The sequence below is a fragment of the Caretta caretta genome, chromosome 2 (assembly GCF_965140235.1).
Source record: "Caretta caretta isolate rCarCar2 chromosome 2, rCarCar1.hap1, whole genome shotgun sequence".
Taxonomy (NCBI): Eukaryota; Metazoa; Chordata; order Testudines; family Cheloniidae; genus Caretta; species Caretta caretta.
This window is the reverse complement of record NC_134207.1, coordinates 265,999,991-266,020,444: the sequence shown is the minus strand read 5'-3', so window position 1 is coordinate 266,020,444 and position 20,454 is coordinate 265,999,991. Positions and strand designations below refer to the sequence as shown.

Here is a 20,454-nt window from a genome sequence, read left to right as displayed (position 1 = left end):
ACCTGCCATTCAAAGAACCTTCTCTGGAAGCTTTATTGCTTTTGTATTGTATGCCACACCATGCCCCTCTCCCCCTTAAAGTCATTAAAATAGCCAGCTGCATGTCAAAAATAGACCAAGCTGGAAATATGCAGAAAATGAGCTGTGCAGGCTGGTAATAGAAGTGTAAGGGTTTTCTTCCATTAGTGAGAGGTCCCCAATATCACTTTTCACAAAAGGAAAGCAGTCTTGGCACCCCTAAGCATTCAAAAATCATGAGCCATACCCCCCAGAATTATGCATGCCTTAAAAGCGTGAGATTTTTAAAAGTGATCATTCTGGACTCCTTTTCTTTGTCATCCGGTGTCTGAGCTTGTAGGACTCACTCAGGTCACATTTGCAGGCTTTCTGTGCAATCATAAGGGCTAGAAACTTCTTTTTAAATGAGAATCTCAAGTAATCATTTGACTCCAGAGGCTGGAACTTTAAGAAAAACACCAAATATCATGAGATTTGTCATAAAACCACGAGGATTGGCAGGGCCGGCAAAGCACACATAGTTAATTTACACTGCAAAAGGTACATTCATGTGAAAACAAATAGAGATTTTGAGTAAACGCATGTTCCTCACTCACGTTGCTCTTTGTAACATATTATTTATTCTCTTGTTTATATGAAATTGCATTCCCCCATTCGAGGACACTTCTACAGTGTGTCTAGGAGAAAAAAATCTACAAATAATTTTAGGAAGGTTGTAAAAGGTGTATTCTATTTTGGAAGTAGCGGAGGTGTGAAGGGTGGGAGAAGCTACTAGAAAAGATTAAATTCATAGTTTCACTTAGAATATTTTAACGGTTCTCGGCTATTTTTGGACCACAACCCACAACAAAATGGCCGAAGATTTGTTCTGGTGCCCCCCTGTATCCCATAGTCCTTTGTGGCTGCAAAGATCGTGGGTATGGGATCAATTTTCAGCCACGTGTGATGAGGTAGTGATTTTCTAAAGGGCTGTGGAACCAGCACTGCTTCTCCTGTCCCGAGCTCAGTGGCAGGGAGGAACTCAGAGAAGTTGCTCTGGGGCTGGCTGGTGGGCCATCAGTGCCCAAGATCCACATCAGAAGGGGGCAAGAAATAAGCTGGTCCTTCCCTACTGTCCCCGGGTTCCCTTTAGGCCTTAGCAACCACAATGTTACAGTACTCTCCCTTGGTGGGGTGTGAGGCACGGCTGGGCTGTGCTCTACCTATTAGAGAAAGAAAATGCATCTTTTCCAAAGGTTGCTCAGTGTTTACTCTGGACTTGTCGTTCCAAGACAGGCTGCTGGATGTACCCATTTCAAAACACTCTGTCCAAAGAGAAGTAACACAGAAGTAATGGTTTAAAATCACCGCCCACTCACAAGATGGGACATAGCGTCACCTCAGGAGGCTTTCTATTAATAAATAAATCCCGTATACCCATGACATACCCCATTGATTTTTATGCAAGGGGCTATTAAGCACTTCACTCTTGTCAGCCGTTTGGCTCAATTTTTCTGCAGTGCCCCAGTTGATAGCACTGGGGTGGGATTCAGGAGAGCTGGGTTCCCCACTCGGCCACTCACCTGTCTTTGGGCAAGGGCCTACCTCTGTGTCTGTTTCCCTATCTGTAACATGGTGTTGATGATATTTGCACTCCTTTATGAAGCCTTTTGAGATCTATGGATAAAAGCACAATGGAAGAACTACGTGTTGCGTGTCAGACCTTCACACGCATTGTGAGGCAGGGGTTGACATGCACATCCCTTCCTGTGTGCGCTCGTTGGGCTTTGAGTATGTGCTGCATGCTTTGGAACATTTGGGCCTCCAAGCCTGTATAGGCAGAATGCAGCTGCTGTGCTGTTGAATGTATCAGGTGCATTCTGATACTCCACTGCTTTCAGCAGGATGCTAATGGATGACAGCAGCCCAGCACGTTGCAGTGGGGGGAGCCAGCAATGAAGTGGTTACCATTGCCATTGTGACTAATACATTTACACTACCAGACAGAGTAACACATACGTGTACTAGGACAGAGTAAATGTTTCTCTTGGATATTGAAGAAAAAACGTTAGTGTGGATCCTTCTTTTTGTGCTGTACAGATTTAAAATATATACGTTATTTCCCTTACACGCTTCAACATGCTATTGGCTACTACCAGGTTAGACATCCGTAGGGCAAAAATCATGATATCTAGATACCACCCTGAAGACAACCCCAATGGCACACAGCTGCCAATGGAGCTGGCTGCTAAACAAAACTAAGATCCTGCAATGCTCATCAGTTTCCCTTTGTGAGCAAATTCCCTTGTAAGGTGCTTGATACAGAAGGATGCTAACTACTCTTTTCCCTCTGCATAAAGTGTTGAAGGATCACAGAGGGAAACTGGCTAGGATGCATGTCAGAATTGAGACATCACAGTTTAGAGCAGACCACTGAAATACCTGACAATAATTATTTGTTCATGTCTGATAGCTACAGGGTGTAAAGACAGAGCTTGTCTTAAAATCAGAAGAGTCCTGCTCCACTCCCCAACTAGTCTCTTTTAAATATTTCTTTGCAGTTGGAGATACATACCCTTGTTCACTTCTTAAAATCTAAGAGTAAATACCATGTATTATCTTCATACGTATAAGGTGTCACAGTTGTTCAATTTACTGTTGCACCAAAGACTGATATAAAAATATTCAAAAGTTCAAATACTACAGGCCAAATTCTGTTGTCATTTGCAGTGATCCCACTGTACTGACTCTAGAATTTACATGTAAGGGTGAGAGCGTCATTTGGCCCTGTGGATCTTAAAATGTTACTGTTAAAACACATGGCCCCAAAACATTCCTCAGTGTCAAGCCACATTATTGTATTTTGGCTGTACCACCAAATACAGAATCTTACCACTGCACTTGGGCTTCATTCTGTAAATGATGCATTTTATTGGAACCACTTGCAACCCACTAAATCAAGTTGTGGCGCATACCGGCTGGAGTCTGTAATTATGTGTTATTTGAGAAGCTTTGCTAGCTCTGGAGGGTAACAACCAGCCTTAGCGTGGCACTGCAGACTTCAAATTTGGCTTTAATTATTAATTCTCAGTTCATAAAAGTGCCCATCAAAGAGGCTCTGGTTGCATTAGTTTGAACATGATGTTGAGTTGCCATGTGGGGGGAAAATAGGCTGAATTCTGTACCAAGAGAGTTGGCTTGAAGCCAGTTCCAGCAGCAGGGTATGGAGTAATTTGCACTTTGGGATTTGTCTTTTTGGCAGCAATATAACCTCCTGCCTGTGTTTACTGACACAATCGGATACCTAGATGCAAGTAGATTTTTCCAAACATACATAGACTCCATTGTGAAATCTGACTATAGTCTGTTCTCTGAATTTTCTCTATGTGGTATCTCATTTACCTTTTGTGCTTTGTAGAGGATCAAAATTAACTCATCTGCTCTTCATTATTAACCCTTTGATCTGGGTACCATAGATGAGGGAAATGAATGAGCTTTGATGTTCAGCCAGCAGGTAGAATATACAGTTACTAACACTGATTCACTTTGTTTAAGAAAGCTCTCAACAATAAAACTTAAAAGCCCATAACTGCCTCACTTCTATGTGAAAATGTTATTTAAACCCAGCATTCATTTTATTACAAAACACTTACGTCTCGCTTCCGAATATAAAATCCCACCTCCTTGCAAATGTGTACACATTCTTTTGGTAAGTTCAAAACTCTCTTGGTTTGGGGGAGAAAAGTCGTATTTGCTTTGATCCTAAAAGAAGGAGCACTTCCATTGGTACAGCGGGGCTAGGGCACTGGATTTAGGAGGCAGGAGAATGGAGGTGCTATTCCCGCCTTGCCGTTCACCTCTTGGATGACCTTGGGCAAGTCACGTCCCCACCCTGTGCCTCGGTTTACCCCTCTGTAAAATGTGGGCAGTAGTAATTGTGCATTCAGTTTTACAGAGAAGTGCGAAGTATTGTTCACCATTTTTCACTTCATTAGGCTCTACCAGAATGTTGACTTTGAAACACTCCTGTAAGAGGTTGCGTTTCAAGGACCAGTGCACTGTTTGCTATGGCAGGAATACGTATTCAGATTTGTTGTTAGCCCTTGTTCAAAATAGCCAGCAATACCTGTGGAATGTATTTCTCAATCGTTCTTTTAATCCACCCCTCTCAGTAAGTGTTGTTTTAAAACTTGCCACCATGTTCGCCTGCTCTCTCCAAAATGGTGTATGCAGTGTCCTGTGTAAGCTTCCAGGTGCTGGTCTGTAGCAGCAATTAACAAGCCATGGCTATGCAGTTATACTCTGGAGGGCTGGGGGGGGAGAACCAGGGGGCATATCGTCCCTCAGATCTGAAGGCCTGTGTCATCCAGCTCTAAATATACTCAGAGGCAGCAGTTCAGGAATGTTATGCCATTCCTTCATGCGTGACGTGCAAGCTGACTTTTCACTTTACGTGCTTACAAATCTACTAAAAGCCAGGGATGTGCCAGGTATGGGTGGGCAATGTAAGAAAGGGTGTGCTGGGCAAGAGAAAACGTTAGTCATTTACTAGAGGGAGAAATTAAGGCTGAAGTCTTTGACTGTCTATTTATTATTCCCTGAGCTCACCTCCACTGTTGTGTAATTCAGACTGTAAGCTGTGTAGTCAGCATAACATCTGCGCAACATGGAGGTAGGATTGTGTGGTCAAAACTGCTGGTTCTCCAGTATCTATATGGCCCTTGCCAAAATGGGGTGAGTCGCTTGTTTGTAATAATCTGCTTATGCTCAGAAAAATGATCCCAGACAAGGGAGCAGCCGCAGGCCTAAGAGTTACTCATGTGTAGAGCAAGATTGGCAGGAGCAGTGGTTTTTGTTGCCTTCCGTGTGGAGTAGATATTAATATTGCATTGCATTACTTTCACAGCTGGGTGTGTCAGCAAGGGACTGGAGAAGACCAATGGCTTTTGGTCACTGTCTAACAGCATGGCATGCTCAGAAACTGCTTTACCGCATTTTAACATAAAGAACGGTATACTGGGTGGTGATTCAGTGTGTCTGGCTGGCTGGCTCCCTCTTTTCACATCAGAAGTCTCTTAGAAATTTCAAATCAATATATTCAGGGCTGTGACAATTCTCGTCTTGTTTATCTTTCTGCTTCCATGAAGCAAGCAGTGTTCATGCATCTAAGGAATAAAATCATAGAAATGTAGGACTGGAAGAGACCTTGAGATGTCATCAAATCCAGCTTTCTGCACTGAGGCAGGACAAGTAAACCTAGACCATCCCTGACAGGTGTCTGTCCAACCTGTTATTAAAAACCTCCACTAAGGGGGTTTCCACAACTTCCCTTGGAAGCCTGTTCCAGTGCTTAATTACCCTTATAGAGGGAAAGCTTTTCCTAATATCTAACCTAAATCTCTGTTGTTGCAGATTACGCCCATTACTTCTTGCCCTATCCTCAGTAGACGCAGAGAACAGTTGATCACTGTCCTCTTTATAACAGCCCTTAACATAGCTAAAGACTGTCACCCGGTCCCCCTCAATCTTTTCTCAAGACGAAACATGCCCAGGTTTTTCCCCCTTCCTCATAGGTCGGGTTTTCCAAACCTTCTGTCATTTTAGTTGCTCTCCTCTGCACTCACTTCAGTTTGTCCAAGTCTTTCCTTAAGTGTGGTGCCCAGAATTGGACACTACTCCAGCTGAGGCCTCACCAGTGCCAAGTGTAGAGCAGGACAATTGCCTCCATGTCTTGCATATGGTGCTCCTGTTAATACACTGCAGCATATCAGACTTTCACAACTGCATCGCATTGTTGCTTCATACTCAATTTGTGATCCATTATAACTCCCAGATCCTTTTCAGCCATTAGTTATGTTCCCCATTTTGTAGCTGTGCGTTTGATTTTTTTTCCCTTCCCAAGTAAGGTACTTTGAACTTGTCTTTGTTGAATTTCATCTTGTTTTCAGACCAATTCTCTAATTTATCATTTTGAATTCTAATCCTGTTCTCCAAAGTGCTTGCCACCTCTCCCAATTTGGTGTCATCCACAAACTTCATAAGCATACTCTTTACTCCATTATCCAAGTCATTAATGAAAATATTGAATAATATCAGACTCAAGACTGACCCCCCCCATAAGTCCTCCCTAGATACACCCTCCCAGTTTGACAGAAAACTGTTGATAACTACTCTTTGAGTATGGTCTTGCAACCAGTTGTGCACCCACCTCATAGTTATTTCATCTGGACTGCATTTCCCTAATTTGCTTATGAGAATGTCATGTGGGTCTGTGTGAAAAGCCTTAGCAAAATCAAAATAGGTCACGTCTTCTTCCATTTCATGCCCCCCTCCCTGCCAATCCACTAGACCAGTAACTCTAGCAAAGAAGGAAATTAGATAGTTTGGCATGATTTGTTTTTGACAGTTCCATGCTGGCTATTCCTTATAACCCTGTTGTTCTCTAGGTGCTTACAAATGGATTGTTAGTCATTTGTTCCAGTATCCTTCCTGGTATCAAAGTTAGGCTGACTGGTCTGTAATTCCTCTTGGTTCCCCTTTTTAAGGATGGGTCCTATTTTTGCCCTTCTCCCATCCTCTGGGACCTCCACGGTCCTCCATGAGTTCTCAAAGATCATTGCTGATGGTTTTGACATTGCTTCAACTAGTTCCTTAAGTACCCTAGGATGAATTTCATCAGGCCCTGCCAATTTAAATATATTTAGCTAATCTAAATCTTCTTCATCCTGTTCTCTCTTTATTTTGTCTTGCATCCCCTCCCCTTTGTTCTTAGTATTAATTTGTTGAGTATCTGGTCATCATTAACCTTTTGTAATGAAGACTGAAGTAAAATAGGCATTTAACACTTCAACCTTCTTGATATCATCAGTTATTAGTTCAAATAGGTAAGTGAATAGTGTCCCTTGGAACTTGCCAAATGCAACTGTAGCTATATCTTCGAATTTCAACAAATCTGAGTCTTGTATTTGTATACAACAGACAGGACCAGTTTGCATTGCGTACTACTTAAGCTGGTTAAAGTAGTGCATGGGTTATTAAAAACGGTTACCTGTTTCTTGCTTCTGTCTTTGAAATTTTAATTGGCGAGAGACCCCAGACTGAAACCAGCAAGAGTTACTTTTTAAGGAAAGAGAGGAACAGATGCCTCTGAAGGTAAAGATCTGCACTAAAGCCCTGACTTTTATGATTAGGGCATACTAACTTCACAGGACCATTAATTAACCTCATCTGAAAATCCTGTTTTGCTTTTGAGTGATTAACTGGTCCGGATGATGTCCATGTCGAATGTAAAATCAAGATGATTTAGCAAGGCCCTTTCCGAAGGTATTTTTGGCACTACTTCGCTAATAAATGACTGGCAGCTACTGCCAAATATCCAGGTTTGGTTAGAGGAGTGGATAAAGCTGGACTTTGGCTGAACAGACCCAAAGCAAACTAGACTCCAGCACCCCATGTATTTAAAAAAAACCTGCGGAGATAAAACGTGCTTGTTGCATACTGCGTCTCCTTTTCTTCTTGGTCCAGGTGATTCACGGCTCCCTCAAGGCCAGCTCCATCTCAGCACGTCAGATTTACAGGGATGTAAAATGAAATGAAAATGGCCCTGCCAAATGTCTGAGAGCACGCCAGTCTGACTTCCCATGTCTTTGTGCTAGTGGTGATATAAAATGCAGTATAAGCTGGCTGTGTGCCATACCTGTTAATATTGAATCCTGGTGCTGCAATGAAATGTGATTTTTCCATATGGCAACCTGATATTTCAGACTATGAGCTCTCATTTTTAAGTTTTTAAGAACTTATGTCAACAGATTAATTGTCCCTTCACAGACTAGAAGGGAGAAAACAGGTGGAGTCAAAGAACTCCTTGTGTAGCATTTCAGGACACATTGCTCCAATTTGGTCCAGTTTGTTTTTCTTGCCTATGAGCCACCAGCCTCTCGTATCCCCCAAAGTGCCACAATGCAAACTAAAATGTCTCACATTTTCCACAAAGCATCCTTCTGTCACCAGTTTGTTGCACATGAGGAACTGAGCATCTCTGAGACACTCCCAGCTCCCACTGCTTTGTGATCCCAGAGTTCAAACTCTACCCTTCGTTCACTACTGAGTTGCACCATTGGGTTGGCTTAAAAGCGTTTACCACTCTCCAGTCAGATATCACGCACTTTCAGATGTATTTATACAGAGACATCAAACAAAGATCTATGGTACTCTTGGATCTACTCCAGCTATTCCTAGCATAGGGTTGCTGGTGAGCCATATGGGTGGGGTTCTGAGCATGCCAGAGTGAAGCTGGGAACTCCTATCCTGAATTAGGAATGTAAGAGAATGCATATTAATCTGGGTGCCTGGTCAAATTCCAGGTGGAGCAACCTGTCTCCCTAAATGACCCTGGCAATTTCAATTGAGTACCCCATTCTTCTTCACCATTTCCACTGGGCTGTTAGGTAGCGTTGCCTTGTGCAGTTACAGCTGCTGCATTTTACCCTGAGGTAGCTGCACTTTGGAGATGGGTGGGAGTGATTCTTGTGTGTCTAGCTTGCATGTCAGTTGTTTTACATTTCAGTGGATTGAGAGGCCCTGGGTTAACTGCAGGATGTCTACAGTGCCCACAATGACTCCATAATTTCTGATAACCGCTAACTTTGAAACAAAGAAACCTCCCAAAAACCCACTAACCTGGTTATTGAACCTTCATGAGGTGAGCATGACCAGTCCAAATAACCATGTGCTCTTATTGCTGTACAGCTCTCACCCTTCCCTGCTCCATCCCTCACAACTGTTTGTTGTCCCTACTTGGTTGTGTCAAGCACCAGCAAACCTCGGAGCAAGGGCTGGGTTTTCTCCCTGCATTGTGAAAAGCTTAGCATACCTTTGGGTTCTGTAAAATAATAAATAGTTTCTCTCTTCCTGGTAGTGTAATGCACAGAATGATGCCACTTGTTTGAAAACATAATGCAGGAGAGTTGAATGCTATGTAAAGCGTGTTAAACCTGGGGAGTTTAGATGGAGTATTACATGCCATCTAATCCATTTTTTTTTGGTCCTTTTTCTAAGATAGCTTTAGGTAGTGTCTCAGTGAATAGTCCCATTGATTATGAAAGGAGAGCCGTGGTGAGTCTTTGTATAAACATAACATCCCTTTAAAAACAAAACTTTAGAAACATTTATCATAAAATAATGCACCCCACAGGTCTGTGTAGTTGGCAGATTGTAAGCCAGTGCTGTCTAATAGCTTCAAGCATTGACATCTCTCCCTTCCACAAAAATATGGGGGGAAGTATTGGGGAAGTGGGGCAGACCCATCCTGTAAACAGTGAGAAGAGCTTTAAGCACCAGAAACGAAAGCAGCCATGGTGCTGAAGGTTAAGGGAAAGAAAGTTAGAATCATAATTTCATTTGTAATAGCACGTTAACATACATGAAATAAAATGAGAAAAAAACTTCCAATTTCCTCCTCCTATCCTTTAGCTAAACATACTTGAGCACTAATAATGCTAACCACAGTAATCCATAGAGAACCTGAATTAGCCCTCTCTGAATTAACCAGTTGTGTTCAAGTAGCCAGGCTTGCAAATTTTAGCTTTTTCCATGGAAAATGTGAGCTTGTCTACATGGGATGTTGGTGTGCAGGAAACCTGGGTGTGAATCTACAGTGCTTTAGCCTGTCACGCAGTTGTGGCAGTGTCCACATGGGATGCAATGCACTGAAAGTTTTGCAGCATACTTTGACGTACTACTGTTTTGAAATGGGAGTGCCTCAAAGCACACTATAGAGCTCGTAGTGCACTTTAGCAGTGTCCATGTGGGATGTTACGGCTAGTGCGCTGTAGGTTCACACGCTGGCTTGCTGCACTCTAATGTCCCATGCAGACAAACCCTGTTTTGCGGGAGTGGGAGGACTTTCTCCCAGACCCCCTCTGCTCTGTTATTCATTGCTGCCTTTTCCCTCCAACACAGCAGAGCACTTCCAATGTTCCAATGCCACTGCAACAGAGGAGTTTGCCTAGAATCAGAGTGTCCTGCATGGATTTTCTTAATAGCAGACTTGAACCTGGCATGCTTCACCAATGCAACAGCAATCGTAGGCTCCTCTTGCTATTGGAAAGTGATCCATTAGCAGGGAAACCAGGTTCACATTCCACTGAAAAATGTATGCCATAAGGGGCACGTGGTTTCCTGGAGTTTTCTGATCCAGTCTTGGATTCCCTATGGATATTTCCACTACTGTCTCCTTGGTGTCCTGTAGCATGAAAGGCAATACTGAAAACTTGCCTCTGATTGCACAGCATGGGACTTCCAAACGGTTAACAGAATGAATATATATGTGTATGCTCCTGAGCACAAGACCCTTTGAAACAGGACAGTATTTCCCCTTGGAATCAGTGATGTTCATTATTGGTGTAATAGATCTGCCGTTTATTACAGGCGGAGTGCTAGCTATACCTAAAGTTCAGATTGGCTAACACTGTTAGAAGACAGTTGTTTATAACTTTGCCAACCTTTAACTGTTTGGGCTGCAGTTTTCTGTGCTGGGTGGCTGCTTTAGGCTGAATTGTTTTTGAAAGTTTCAGCGAAGATGGTTCAGCCACTTCTGAAAACTAGATAAGAGAAAACACATTGTTCTTCTCTGAGTGCTTGCTCATGTCCATTCCATGTTAGGTGTGCGTGCTTGCCATATGCACTGGTGCCGGAAGCTTTTCCCTCAGTGGTATCCATAGCGGGCCGGCTCTGGCGCCCTCTGGAGTCATGCACGCATACGCTGGTATGAGGGGTGTGGCCAGCTCCTCCTCCATTCAATTCCTTCTTATCTCCGGTAACAGTGCTGGAATGTTCTCTTGCCTCAGCAAGCAAATCTACCAGTGGTTCTCTCTACTCTAAGTGTACATAGTTGTCAGATAGCTTTATTAGTTTTTTTTAGAGTAGTTATAGAGATAGGTTAGTTAGTCCCTTAAGGGTCTTAGTCCAGGGATGGGGCATGCCCCGGTCTCTGGGCTTCATACATTGTGAGCACTGCAAGAAACCTATGTCCAGCAGCAATCCCCACCAGAGCTGCTTAAAGTGTCTGGGGGAAACCCACGTCTGCGACAAGTGTCACATCTGTAAAAGCTTCAAGCCGCGAACCAAGAAGGAACGGGACATAAGGTTAAGAGCATTCCTCAGGGAGCCAGCCCATTTGGACTCAGTGCCAAGCACCAGCATCCATGCGAAGCATGCCATCAGCACCGACATCTGCCTGGCACCGATCTCCATCCCCGGTGCCTGCTAAGAAGCAGAGAAAGCACACCAGGAGAGGGTGCTCCCCGATGTCCTGTAAGGAAAAGGTGGTGTCACGACAGCAGTCTCCTGAACCCGCTGAGACCTGCCAGAGTTCTCTGCAACAGTCCCTGGAAGCGTGGCGCCATTTTCTGGACACGCAGTGCAGACCTCCAGAGGAGTGGCATAGGTCCCTGGAGCAACAGTGCTGGTCCCTGAGCCACGGTGTCAGTCTCCAGAACCACACCACCATTCTCCAGAATTGCAATGCTGGTCGCTGGACTCGTGACGCTGGTTCCCGGAGCCGTGACGACGATCTCCAGGTTTCCCCCTCCTAGTCGCCAGAGCCCCAGCACCAATCCCCCAGCTCTAGGCGTCGATCACCAATTACCATCACTGATCCACCGAGCACCGAAATCCCAGGACCACTCCCCAAGTGATAAGCGCCGGGAGGGCCAGTATGGTAGGGAGATGGAGGCAGGAGTGGCACCGCCTGGGTCCCCAAGGGAGGACCCTTCCTCCTCAGGTTCAGAGGTCGAGGAGGTCACAGTGCCCTCGGGCCAGTGCTCCTGTTTGGCCTGGCCACAGAGCCAAGAGTTTTACCAAATGTATGGCGGTGATCGCAGCCTTCCTCAGACGCCAGGGGGTTCAGACCTATACTTTGACTACTGGCTTATCAAGGGTCACTCGAGGGAGCACGTTCAACACAGCATTACAGTTGTGCAAGCCACTTGCCAAGCGCTGGGGCTGTTGATAAATGAACAGAAATCAACTTTAGTCCTGCTGCAAAGGATAGAGTTCATCGGAGCTGTCCTCGACTCTACCCGAGCCAGGGCTTTCCTCCCAGAACTCTGATTCAGAGCAATGTCAGACCTGATTGCCCAAGTCACCAACCACCTACTCGCTGCAGCCCGAGTCTGCCTCAGGCTGTTGGGACACATGGCAGCGTGCGCCTACATAGTTCAGCATGCACGATTGCACCTCAGACCCCCTCCAGATGTGCTGGTGTCGGTCTGTTCCCTAGCCAGGCATCACTTGGACAAGGTCCTCCCGATTCCGCCACATATACTCACTTCCCTGGAATGGTGGTCCAACCCATGTCACATGTCAGAGGGAGTGCCAGGGTCACTAGCCTTGGACGTGTCTGACCTGGCCTGGGGAGCCCACCTTGGCACACTAAGAACTCCAGGCCTGTGGTCCGAGGAGGACTTGTCACTACATATAAACATCAAGGAGCTCATGGCCATCGGTCTGGCTTGCGAAGTGTTCCTTCCCCAGCAGTCCGGATAAGTGGTGCAAGTATTGACCGGCAACGCGGCGTCCATGTTCTGTGTCAACAGACGGGGAGGAGCAAGGTCATCGGCCCTCTGTCAGGAAGCATTTTTCCTGTGGGATTTCTCTATCCAGCACTCTATCCATCTAGAAGCCCTGTGCTTCCCCGGTGTCCAGAACTCACTGGTGGATCGCCTCAGCAGGTCCTTCTTCTCTCGCCACATGTGGTCCCTCCACTTGGAGGTCATCAGGATGATCTTCCAGAGGTGGGGAACTCCCCAAGTGGATCTATTCGCCACTAGGCAGAACAGAAAATGTCGCCAGTTCTGCTTTCTGCAAGGTCCTGACAGCAGCTCACTATCCGATGCATTTCTCTGTGATGGGCAGGTGCCCTGACGTAGGCCTTCCCACCAATCCCACTGATCAGCAAAGTCCTCTTGAAGATCAAGAGGGACAAGGTGAGAGTCATTGTAACCACCCTGGCATTGCCTTGCCAGCATTGGTTCGGCATGCTCATGTACTTAGCGGTGACACTCCCATGGATGCTTCCCGACCTCGCAGGACCTGGGACGGTTACTGCACCCGAACCGAACCTCCATGCACCTTACTGCATGGATGCTGTGTGGCTGAGTCTTGAGGAACAAGCCTGCTTGAGTCAGGTTCAGCAGGTTCTCTTAGAAAGCAGAAAGCCCTCCGCCAGAGCTACGTACCTGGCAAAGTGGAAGTGCTTCTCCTGCTGGGCGTTGGAGTGGAACCTTTCTCCAGTTCAGTCATCTTTACAGTCCATCCTGGATTAGCTGCTTCACTTGAAGCACCAGCGCCTTGCCCTCTCGATCAAGGTGCACCTGGCAGCCCTGTTGGCCTTTCATCCAAGGTAAATCAGTCTTCTCGCATGCAATGACTATCAGGTTCCTGAAGGGCCTTGAGAGACTTTTCCTGCAGGTCTGGGATCCAGTTCCCCAATGGGATCTCAACCTGCTCCTCACCAGCCTCACTGACCTTCCCCTTGAGCCTTTAGCCTCCTGCTGTATTTTACATCTGTCATGGAAGGTTGTTTTCCTTGCAACTGTCACCTCGGCAAGGCGAGCCTCCGAGATTAAGGCTCTAATGTCAGAACCCCCATATACGGTGTTCTACAAGGACAAGGTCCAGCCGCATCGCCATCCGGCCTTCCTGCCAAAGGTGGTATCACAGTTCCATGTCCATCAGGATATCTTCCTTCCGAAGCCACATGCTTCCAGCGAGGAGAGGCATCTACACACCCTAGATGTCAGGCATGCCCTGGCTTTCTTCCTTGAGTGAACCAAGCCCTTCCGCAGGTCTACTCAACTTTTCATTGCAACAGCTGACAGAATGAAGGGTCTCCCAGTGTCTTCTCAGGGGATTTCCTCCTGGATCACCACCTGCATCCATACCTACTACAAGCTGGCACAGGCTGTGCCTCCACCAAGCTCGTTCCACAAGGGCTCAAGTGTAGTCGGCAGCTTTCCTGGCACATGTCCCTATCCAGGACATCTGCAGAGCCGCGATGTGGTCATCAGTCCGCACCTTCGCAGCCCACTATGCCATCACCCAGCAGGCCAGAGATGACACTGGCTTTGGCAGAGCTGCGTGCAGTTGACACGTCCATGAACTCCTGCCTGCCTCCGATTCCTTGAGAGTCACAAGACATGGAATAAACATGAGCAAGCACTCGAAGAAGAAAAAACAGTTACTTACCTCTAGTAACTGTTGTTCTTCGAGATCTTGCTCATGTCCATTCCATGACCTGCCCACCCCTGCCCCTCTGTCAGAGTTCTGGCAAGAAGGAACTGAAGGGGCGCACCTTATACTGGCACATAGGCGGTGCGCCACTCCAGAAGGTGCCAAGGCTGGTCCCTGCAGATACTACTGGGGGAAAAACTTCTGGCGCATGCAGTGTGCACACACCTGACATGGAATGGACGTGAGCAACACATCTCGAAGAACAACAGTTACGAAAGGGTGGTAGCCATTTTTTCCCCCCCAGGTTTAAAAAATTCTGACAGTCATTTTGTTGAGACGCTCCATTCCTTCCAGCAGGAATTTGCAATGTGAAAAGCTTTCCAAATTTGGCCTCTGAAGTTATGAGCCTTTGAAAAAATCTTGGTTTACATGTGCTCTGCAGAGATTTCAGTCTGGCAGCTAATGGGGTCTGCACTGAGCATGCTTTATGAAACATAGCGTGTACCCTCACCACAGAGCAACGGAGCATGCTCTAGTCCAGGCCTGCGGGACTTGTGAAGCCGGACTTGCTCTGGCAGCTGTGGCACTGGGCACCAGAACTGAAAGCCCAGTGCTTGTGCTCCTGTTGCTGGCGCTCAGGCAGCATGGAAGAGGAGGAGGAAACATCCTGACTCAAATGCAGAGAGGGAATAGAAGCAGGGGATTGCAGAAGCCAGAGGGTGAGGGGAAAGGGTTGGAAGGTGGATAGGAGCAGAGGCAGAGAGACTGTGGGGGTGAAAGGCAGGCTGGAGACAAATGGCTGTGAAACTGAGTGGCAAAGTGTCTCTCTCATCCCCCTGCCTGACCCGCACAGAAGTTAATCACCTGCTACTGCTACCAGTTACTCTGTTATCTCAAATGGTAGAGAACTATGCTGCGGATCCAATGGTCTGAACCTTGCTGATGACTTGAGTTGCGGGTCATTATGGTTCCACGCGATAAACTGAAAAAACAGAAATTTTGTTTTATTTTGTTTTTTAATTAGGAAATTACGAGATCATTAAAAACACTGAAATTGCAAAGTCAAGCCCCCAAAAGTTAGGAAATGCCAGAATTAAGGAAAAAATAGTATGTGATCATGTGATTAGACCGTACCGTAATATATACATGCATGGGGGCCAGATTAAGGTGGTCTGTGCCATGTTGATTCAGTTCCCTTGTGCATATACATTATGGTACCATCTTTAATTCCATGATCACGTACTATCTGTTCCTTAATTCTGCCATATACAAACCTTCAAGTGCTTGACTCTACAGCCTTAACATTCTCTTCACTTTTGGATGGTGATTATTTATATAGCACCCTGGAGAAGAGAGAAAATACGTTTCCTGGCCTGAGGAGCTCATATGCTGAGTTAGAGCACATAAGAACAGGACATGGAGGAGGGGAAGCTGGGGAAATAAATGGGTAGGAGGAAATGAGTGATTTGCAAAGATCATCCCTTTTATTACGATTTTGTGCTTTCTTGTTTTCAGTGTGGTCAGGCACGAGCGGGAGAACAACTAGCTCTGGAGCCAAGAATAGCGATGGAAAGTGAGCCAGCAGCAGTGAGTCTTGAGATGTCTGGAGAAGAGTAGGATGTTTAATGGCAGTGAATTGCAAGTGGGTGGAAGAAAAGAGCCTGAGGGCTTGTCTACATAGCGGACTTATACCAGCATAGCCATACTGGAGTAAATAATGTGCTATAGCTATGCCAGTCAATTTCCCTGTGTAGACAAGCTCTCTGAGAGGAGTGGCCAGGGCTTAGGGTGCACTGTGGAGGAGTAGAATGCAAGCAGTGCTGAGATGCAGGCTGATACAGAGCCTTGCAGATGAGCACAAGGAGTCTTAATGCAGAAACAGATCAGGCTTCTAACTCACAAAAGACATTCGGGCCCAGTCATGTGCTCCAGTAATGATGGACTTCTGCGGTATGTGATAACCCTCCCTTGTCATCGGAATTCTTACTCCTCAAAATTACTTGGAAGAGAGGCTGCTGGGCCAACCCCACATTCTTGTAATATCAGTGGTGGGAATGGGGAAATGTCTCTCGTGTTGCAGCAGCGTGGGGCCATCTTGGTTTGGTTTGTATTTTGTGTTTATAAGTCAGAAAGTGACAGTTTGACTTTTTTCTCCCCCGCAGTCTTCCAAAAAACCCAAAACAGCAGAAGCCGACACTTCAAGTGAGCTGGCTAAGAAGAGCAAAGAAGTGTTCAGGAAAGAGGTAAGGGTTTTGAGATGGGCTTTCTAAAGCAGGGGGCTGGAGGGCAGCAGAATGTCCTGTCCTTTGCAGAAGAGGTTAGTCCGAGTCTTTACTTGGGCTCATAATTCAATAATACCATAGACCAGCTACTATTCAGTCTTGGAGTCATAAGAATCCCCTGAGGGAAATGCTGGCCCAACTGAAGTCAATGACGAAGCTCACAATGACTTACATGGGATAGGATTTCACCACCATGTCTCTCTCAGGAAGGGAGGGTCACTTTATAGCAACTCAGTGGAATTCATCCTTCAGGGCAGGCAGAGTGAAGGACCCAGGACTGTAAAACACTCCCTACTTAGGGTTCTTCTTAGGGCATAAGGGTGGATCGGGACTTGCTGCAGCTGAGCAAGAGCAGAGGAGCCGTTTCCCATGCACTGTGGTAAGGTAGGCCACACTCTGGAAGTGACTGCGTCCTGATCGGATTAGACTCTGTCTGCAGGCTGAATACCTGTCGATAACCCTGAGTTACCATATTAAAGGGAAAACCCAATTCCCATCCTGCAGGACAGGTGGGATGTAAAGGCTCTGGGACTGTAGATACTCATAACCCTGAAGGCTGCACACAGAAGGCCTATCTTGAGCACCTTACTCAGGCTGAACTCTTATGGAAGTAAAGGGAACTTTGCCTGGGGAAGCAGTTCAGGATTGGGTCCATGGTTATGTTTTTCCCACCATTTTTGTTTTTCCGTGTAATAAAATGAGGTGGTCACTTTTCAAAAGCTAGCTCGCTGTTTTAGCTGGAATCTTGTGTGTGCTTATAGTGCATGGAGCATGTGTGTTGAGAGAGGAATTAGCTATAAGAAGAAAGTATAGGTGGCCCTCGGGAAATCGTGTAACAATTACTCAGCAAGAGAGTGTGTAACCCACTGGTGTGGGTGTGTTATAGGTCCCCTTCTGTGCCCGTATGCAGAGGATATGAGTTGTTACAGAGCTTGTAGCTCTTTACCTCAAGCTATAGGCTTTTAGCTGTGAAGGTCCCCAGTCAATCCACCCAGTCTGACAGCCAAAGATGGCAACTGCCACAAATCTACAACTTGGTTGAATACACTGCAGCTTGGTCTTTTCTTAGTCGCTGCTGGTGTGAGTGGGAGGTGGGATCCGTCCCTTAGACTCCACTAAGAAGGTTTAATTGTTTTACACTAGCTTGTAGCTCTATTGATGGTTGCCTTTAAATTCACTATTGTGAAAGCCCAAATGTCGTGTGGGAGGAGGTTTGGAGGGATGGGTTTTACCCCTTCTGGCAAATGTTCCTGGGCCCAGAACTGTCAGTAGCTAATCAGCAATGGCATGAGGCGCTCCTGTTTACTAGTGTGTCTCTTCCCCGTCTCCAGATGTCTCAGTTCATCGTGCAGTGCCTGAACCCCTACCGCAAACCTGACTGCAAAGTAGGGAGGATAACCACAACGGAAGACTTCAAACACTTGGCACGCAAGGTACCCTGGCTTTATTGCAGCAGCTGTGCGCGCGCGGGGTAAAACACACGCAGGGGCCGTTTCCCACCCAGTAACCCCAAAGAAGCTGTAGTTCCTGGTGCTGTGCTCGGAAGGCCCACCATGTTGGGAGAGCTAATGCAGAGGAGATGGGTGTGGTTTTCAAACAACCCTTGGGGCTTAACCCCTCTGCACCCTCTGGGCCTTCTCTGCTCCTAGGGGGCTGGATCACAAATCCCTAGCTTCACCCACACCTGCCCCCAGTCCGTAGGCATGCGACAGGCGAGCATGCTGGCGGAAAGGCGTGCTGGGGACACTTCCTTGCAGTGACTTCCTGTGTTGCCAAAGGACCGTGAAGCACTGTGGGCAGCATACCACAACTGAAGCTAGGAGGAGAATTGTGGTGCATCTAGTTTCCGACCCTGTCTGACAGTGGCCAGCAGTGCCAGCTGCTTCAGAGGAAGGAGAAAAGGCTGTTTTGGTCAGTTGTCGGACACCTTTCCTGTAGGGGAAGTTTCTTCCTAGCTCCCCTCAGTGGCTCAGTTGGCGCTGGGGCAGCGAGGGAGTTTTGTTCTGTCTAATGTAATGTAACTGTAGATGTTCTCCCTACCCATATTCATATATAATCCTTTTGGAATCCCACTAGGCTATTGGACGCACATATCTAGTAGCAATGAGTTCCACGGGTGAATTATTCATTGTGTGAGAGGGGATTTCTTTCTATCTTAAATTTTTGCAGCCTCTCAGTTTCACTGGATTTTCCCTTGTTCTTTTATGATGAGGGAGGGTAGATAGGAGCAATATTTCTGGAGTGCCAGCTCAATCCAGTAATCCATTAGATAGCAGAATAGCTTGTCCAAAAATCCCTGTTTCCACCCATAAGAAAGTCCTCCTTTCCATTCCAGCCATCCACACACGTATGAAATCCTTCCAGGTACCTTCCAGCGTCCTGGATCAATGAATAACGTTTGCATTTCTTGCTTCCTTTCCAGCTGACTCATGGTGTGATGAACAAGGAGCTGAAATACTGCAAGAACCCGGAGGATCTGGAGTGCAACGAGAATGTGAAGCACAAAACTAAGGAGTACATTAAGAAATACATGCAGAAGTTTGGGGCGGTTTATAAGCCCAAAGAGGACACGGACTTAGAATAACCACCTCTAACCTTTGGAAGGAGAGATCCATCCTTTTTGGACCTGCTGAGAAGGAATCCTCCCCGCTAACCTCAGAGGCTGTTGGCTTGGACGGGACTCTCAATTCTGACCCGACCCTGCCTATTCTTTGACAGAAATATCCGTTTCTGTATGAAATGAAGCAGTTGCCCACTGTTTGGGAGTGAGGAGGGTGACACAGAGCGGCGGAGTGGAGACAGCTCCTTCCATCCTCTTCCTCTTTGCAGGCAAACCCGGGTCTCAAATCTGGCGGTGCTGTTAGGCGCACTGACCCATGCGCACATCTTGTGTCCCCGAGATCTGTATTATATTTTAACGTATATGTGAATATATTGATAATTTTTTTTGCTTTTAGCCCAACACGTGCTGATATCACGGGAACACTTTGTAAGGATAGTTTTGTTTTTTTTGTTCTCCTGCAAGGTTAATCTGTTATCATGTAAATATTCAGGAACAGGCTGCCTCTGGGTTTCTGGCAGGCCTTGTGCTATGTTGATAAGATTGATTTTACTGCTTAAATCATTTTACTTTATCCAATTTTTACTGAACTTTTTATGTAAAAAAAATTTAAAAAAAATAAAATGAAATGAAATGAAAGAATATATTTGGCCTGCAAGTCACTTGTGAGCCAAGCAAGGGGAATGGTAAAAGCTCTCTGTCCTTCTGAACGTAACTAGACAGCGGTGTGACTGATCTGAGAGCAGCCCGTTGCGTTCCGAGACCACTACAGGGACTTCAGTTTTTCTCGGTAACTGGAGTCTCCTTCATGTCCAAGAGAGGACAAAATTATTACTGTAGAGCGCTCCCAACCGAGATCCCACCCCACTGTGCTAGGCTCTGTCGAGTGACAGGCAGTCCCCGCTCCAAAGAGCTTACAGTGGAAATAGACATAAAGAATGGGAGGGCACAGGGCACTGCTCTGCCTTGCGGCAGGTCAGTGTGGAGCCAGGAACAGAACCCAGCTCTCCTGATTCCTAGTTGGGTGCCTTGTTCACCAGATCACACTGGTACAGCAGCAGAGTTGGGAGAAGAAGATGAGTTTTTTCATGATCATCATGGTGAAGGGGAGTGGATTTTGTGCTTGGGCCAGTCTTTTTTCGTGACTGTTGTGTGGCAAGGAGCTTCACACTTCCCACTGACTACAAAGGGACTTCTCTGCTGGCACAGGTATCTGCCGGTGCAGGAGAGCCCGCAAGATGGCCCTGCGGCTTTTAAATGACTGGCAATACTTGCCCTGAAATGGCCTTACACTTTCTCCGCCAGCATATTTCAGTGGCAGTGTGGAAAACCCCCGAGAGCCAACTTGCTTCTTCGTAAGCAAGGCTGAAAGAGGATATAGAT

At 46.3% G+C, this 20,454-nt stretch overlaps 1 protein-coding gene across 4 annotated transcripts in view; it reads left to right on the top strand.

The window, feature by feature from the left end:
• SETD2 (SET domain containing 2, histone lysine methyltransferase) overlaps window positions 1–19,715 on the top strand; it is a 149,618-nt gene extending 129,903 nt beyond the window's left edge. For 2 of the 4 annotated variants that reach the window (XM_048837340.2, XM_075126076.1), the window contains exons 20-23: window positions 15,745–15,816; window positions 16,392–16,472; window positions 17,843–17,944; window positions 18,934–19,715. In XM_048837340.2, the coding sequence (XP_048693297.2) occupies window positions 15,745–15,816; window positions 16,392–16,472; window positions 17,843–17,944; window positions 18,934–19,095 (417 nt within the window). In that variant the 3' untranslated portion in view covers window positions 19,096–19,715. The remainder of the gene's footprint in view (window positions 1–15,744; window positions 15,817–16,391; window positions 16,473–17,842; window positions 17,945–18,933) is intronic. The other 2 variants (XM_075126078.1, XM_075126077.1) reach the window with 1 other exon arrangement.
• Window positions 19,716–20,454: the final 739 nt, after the last annotated feature.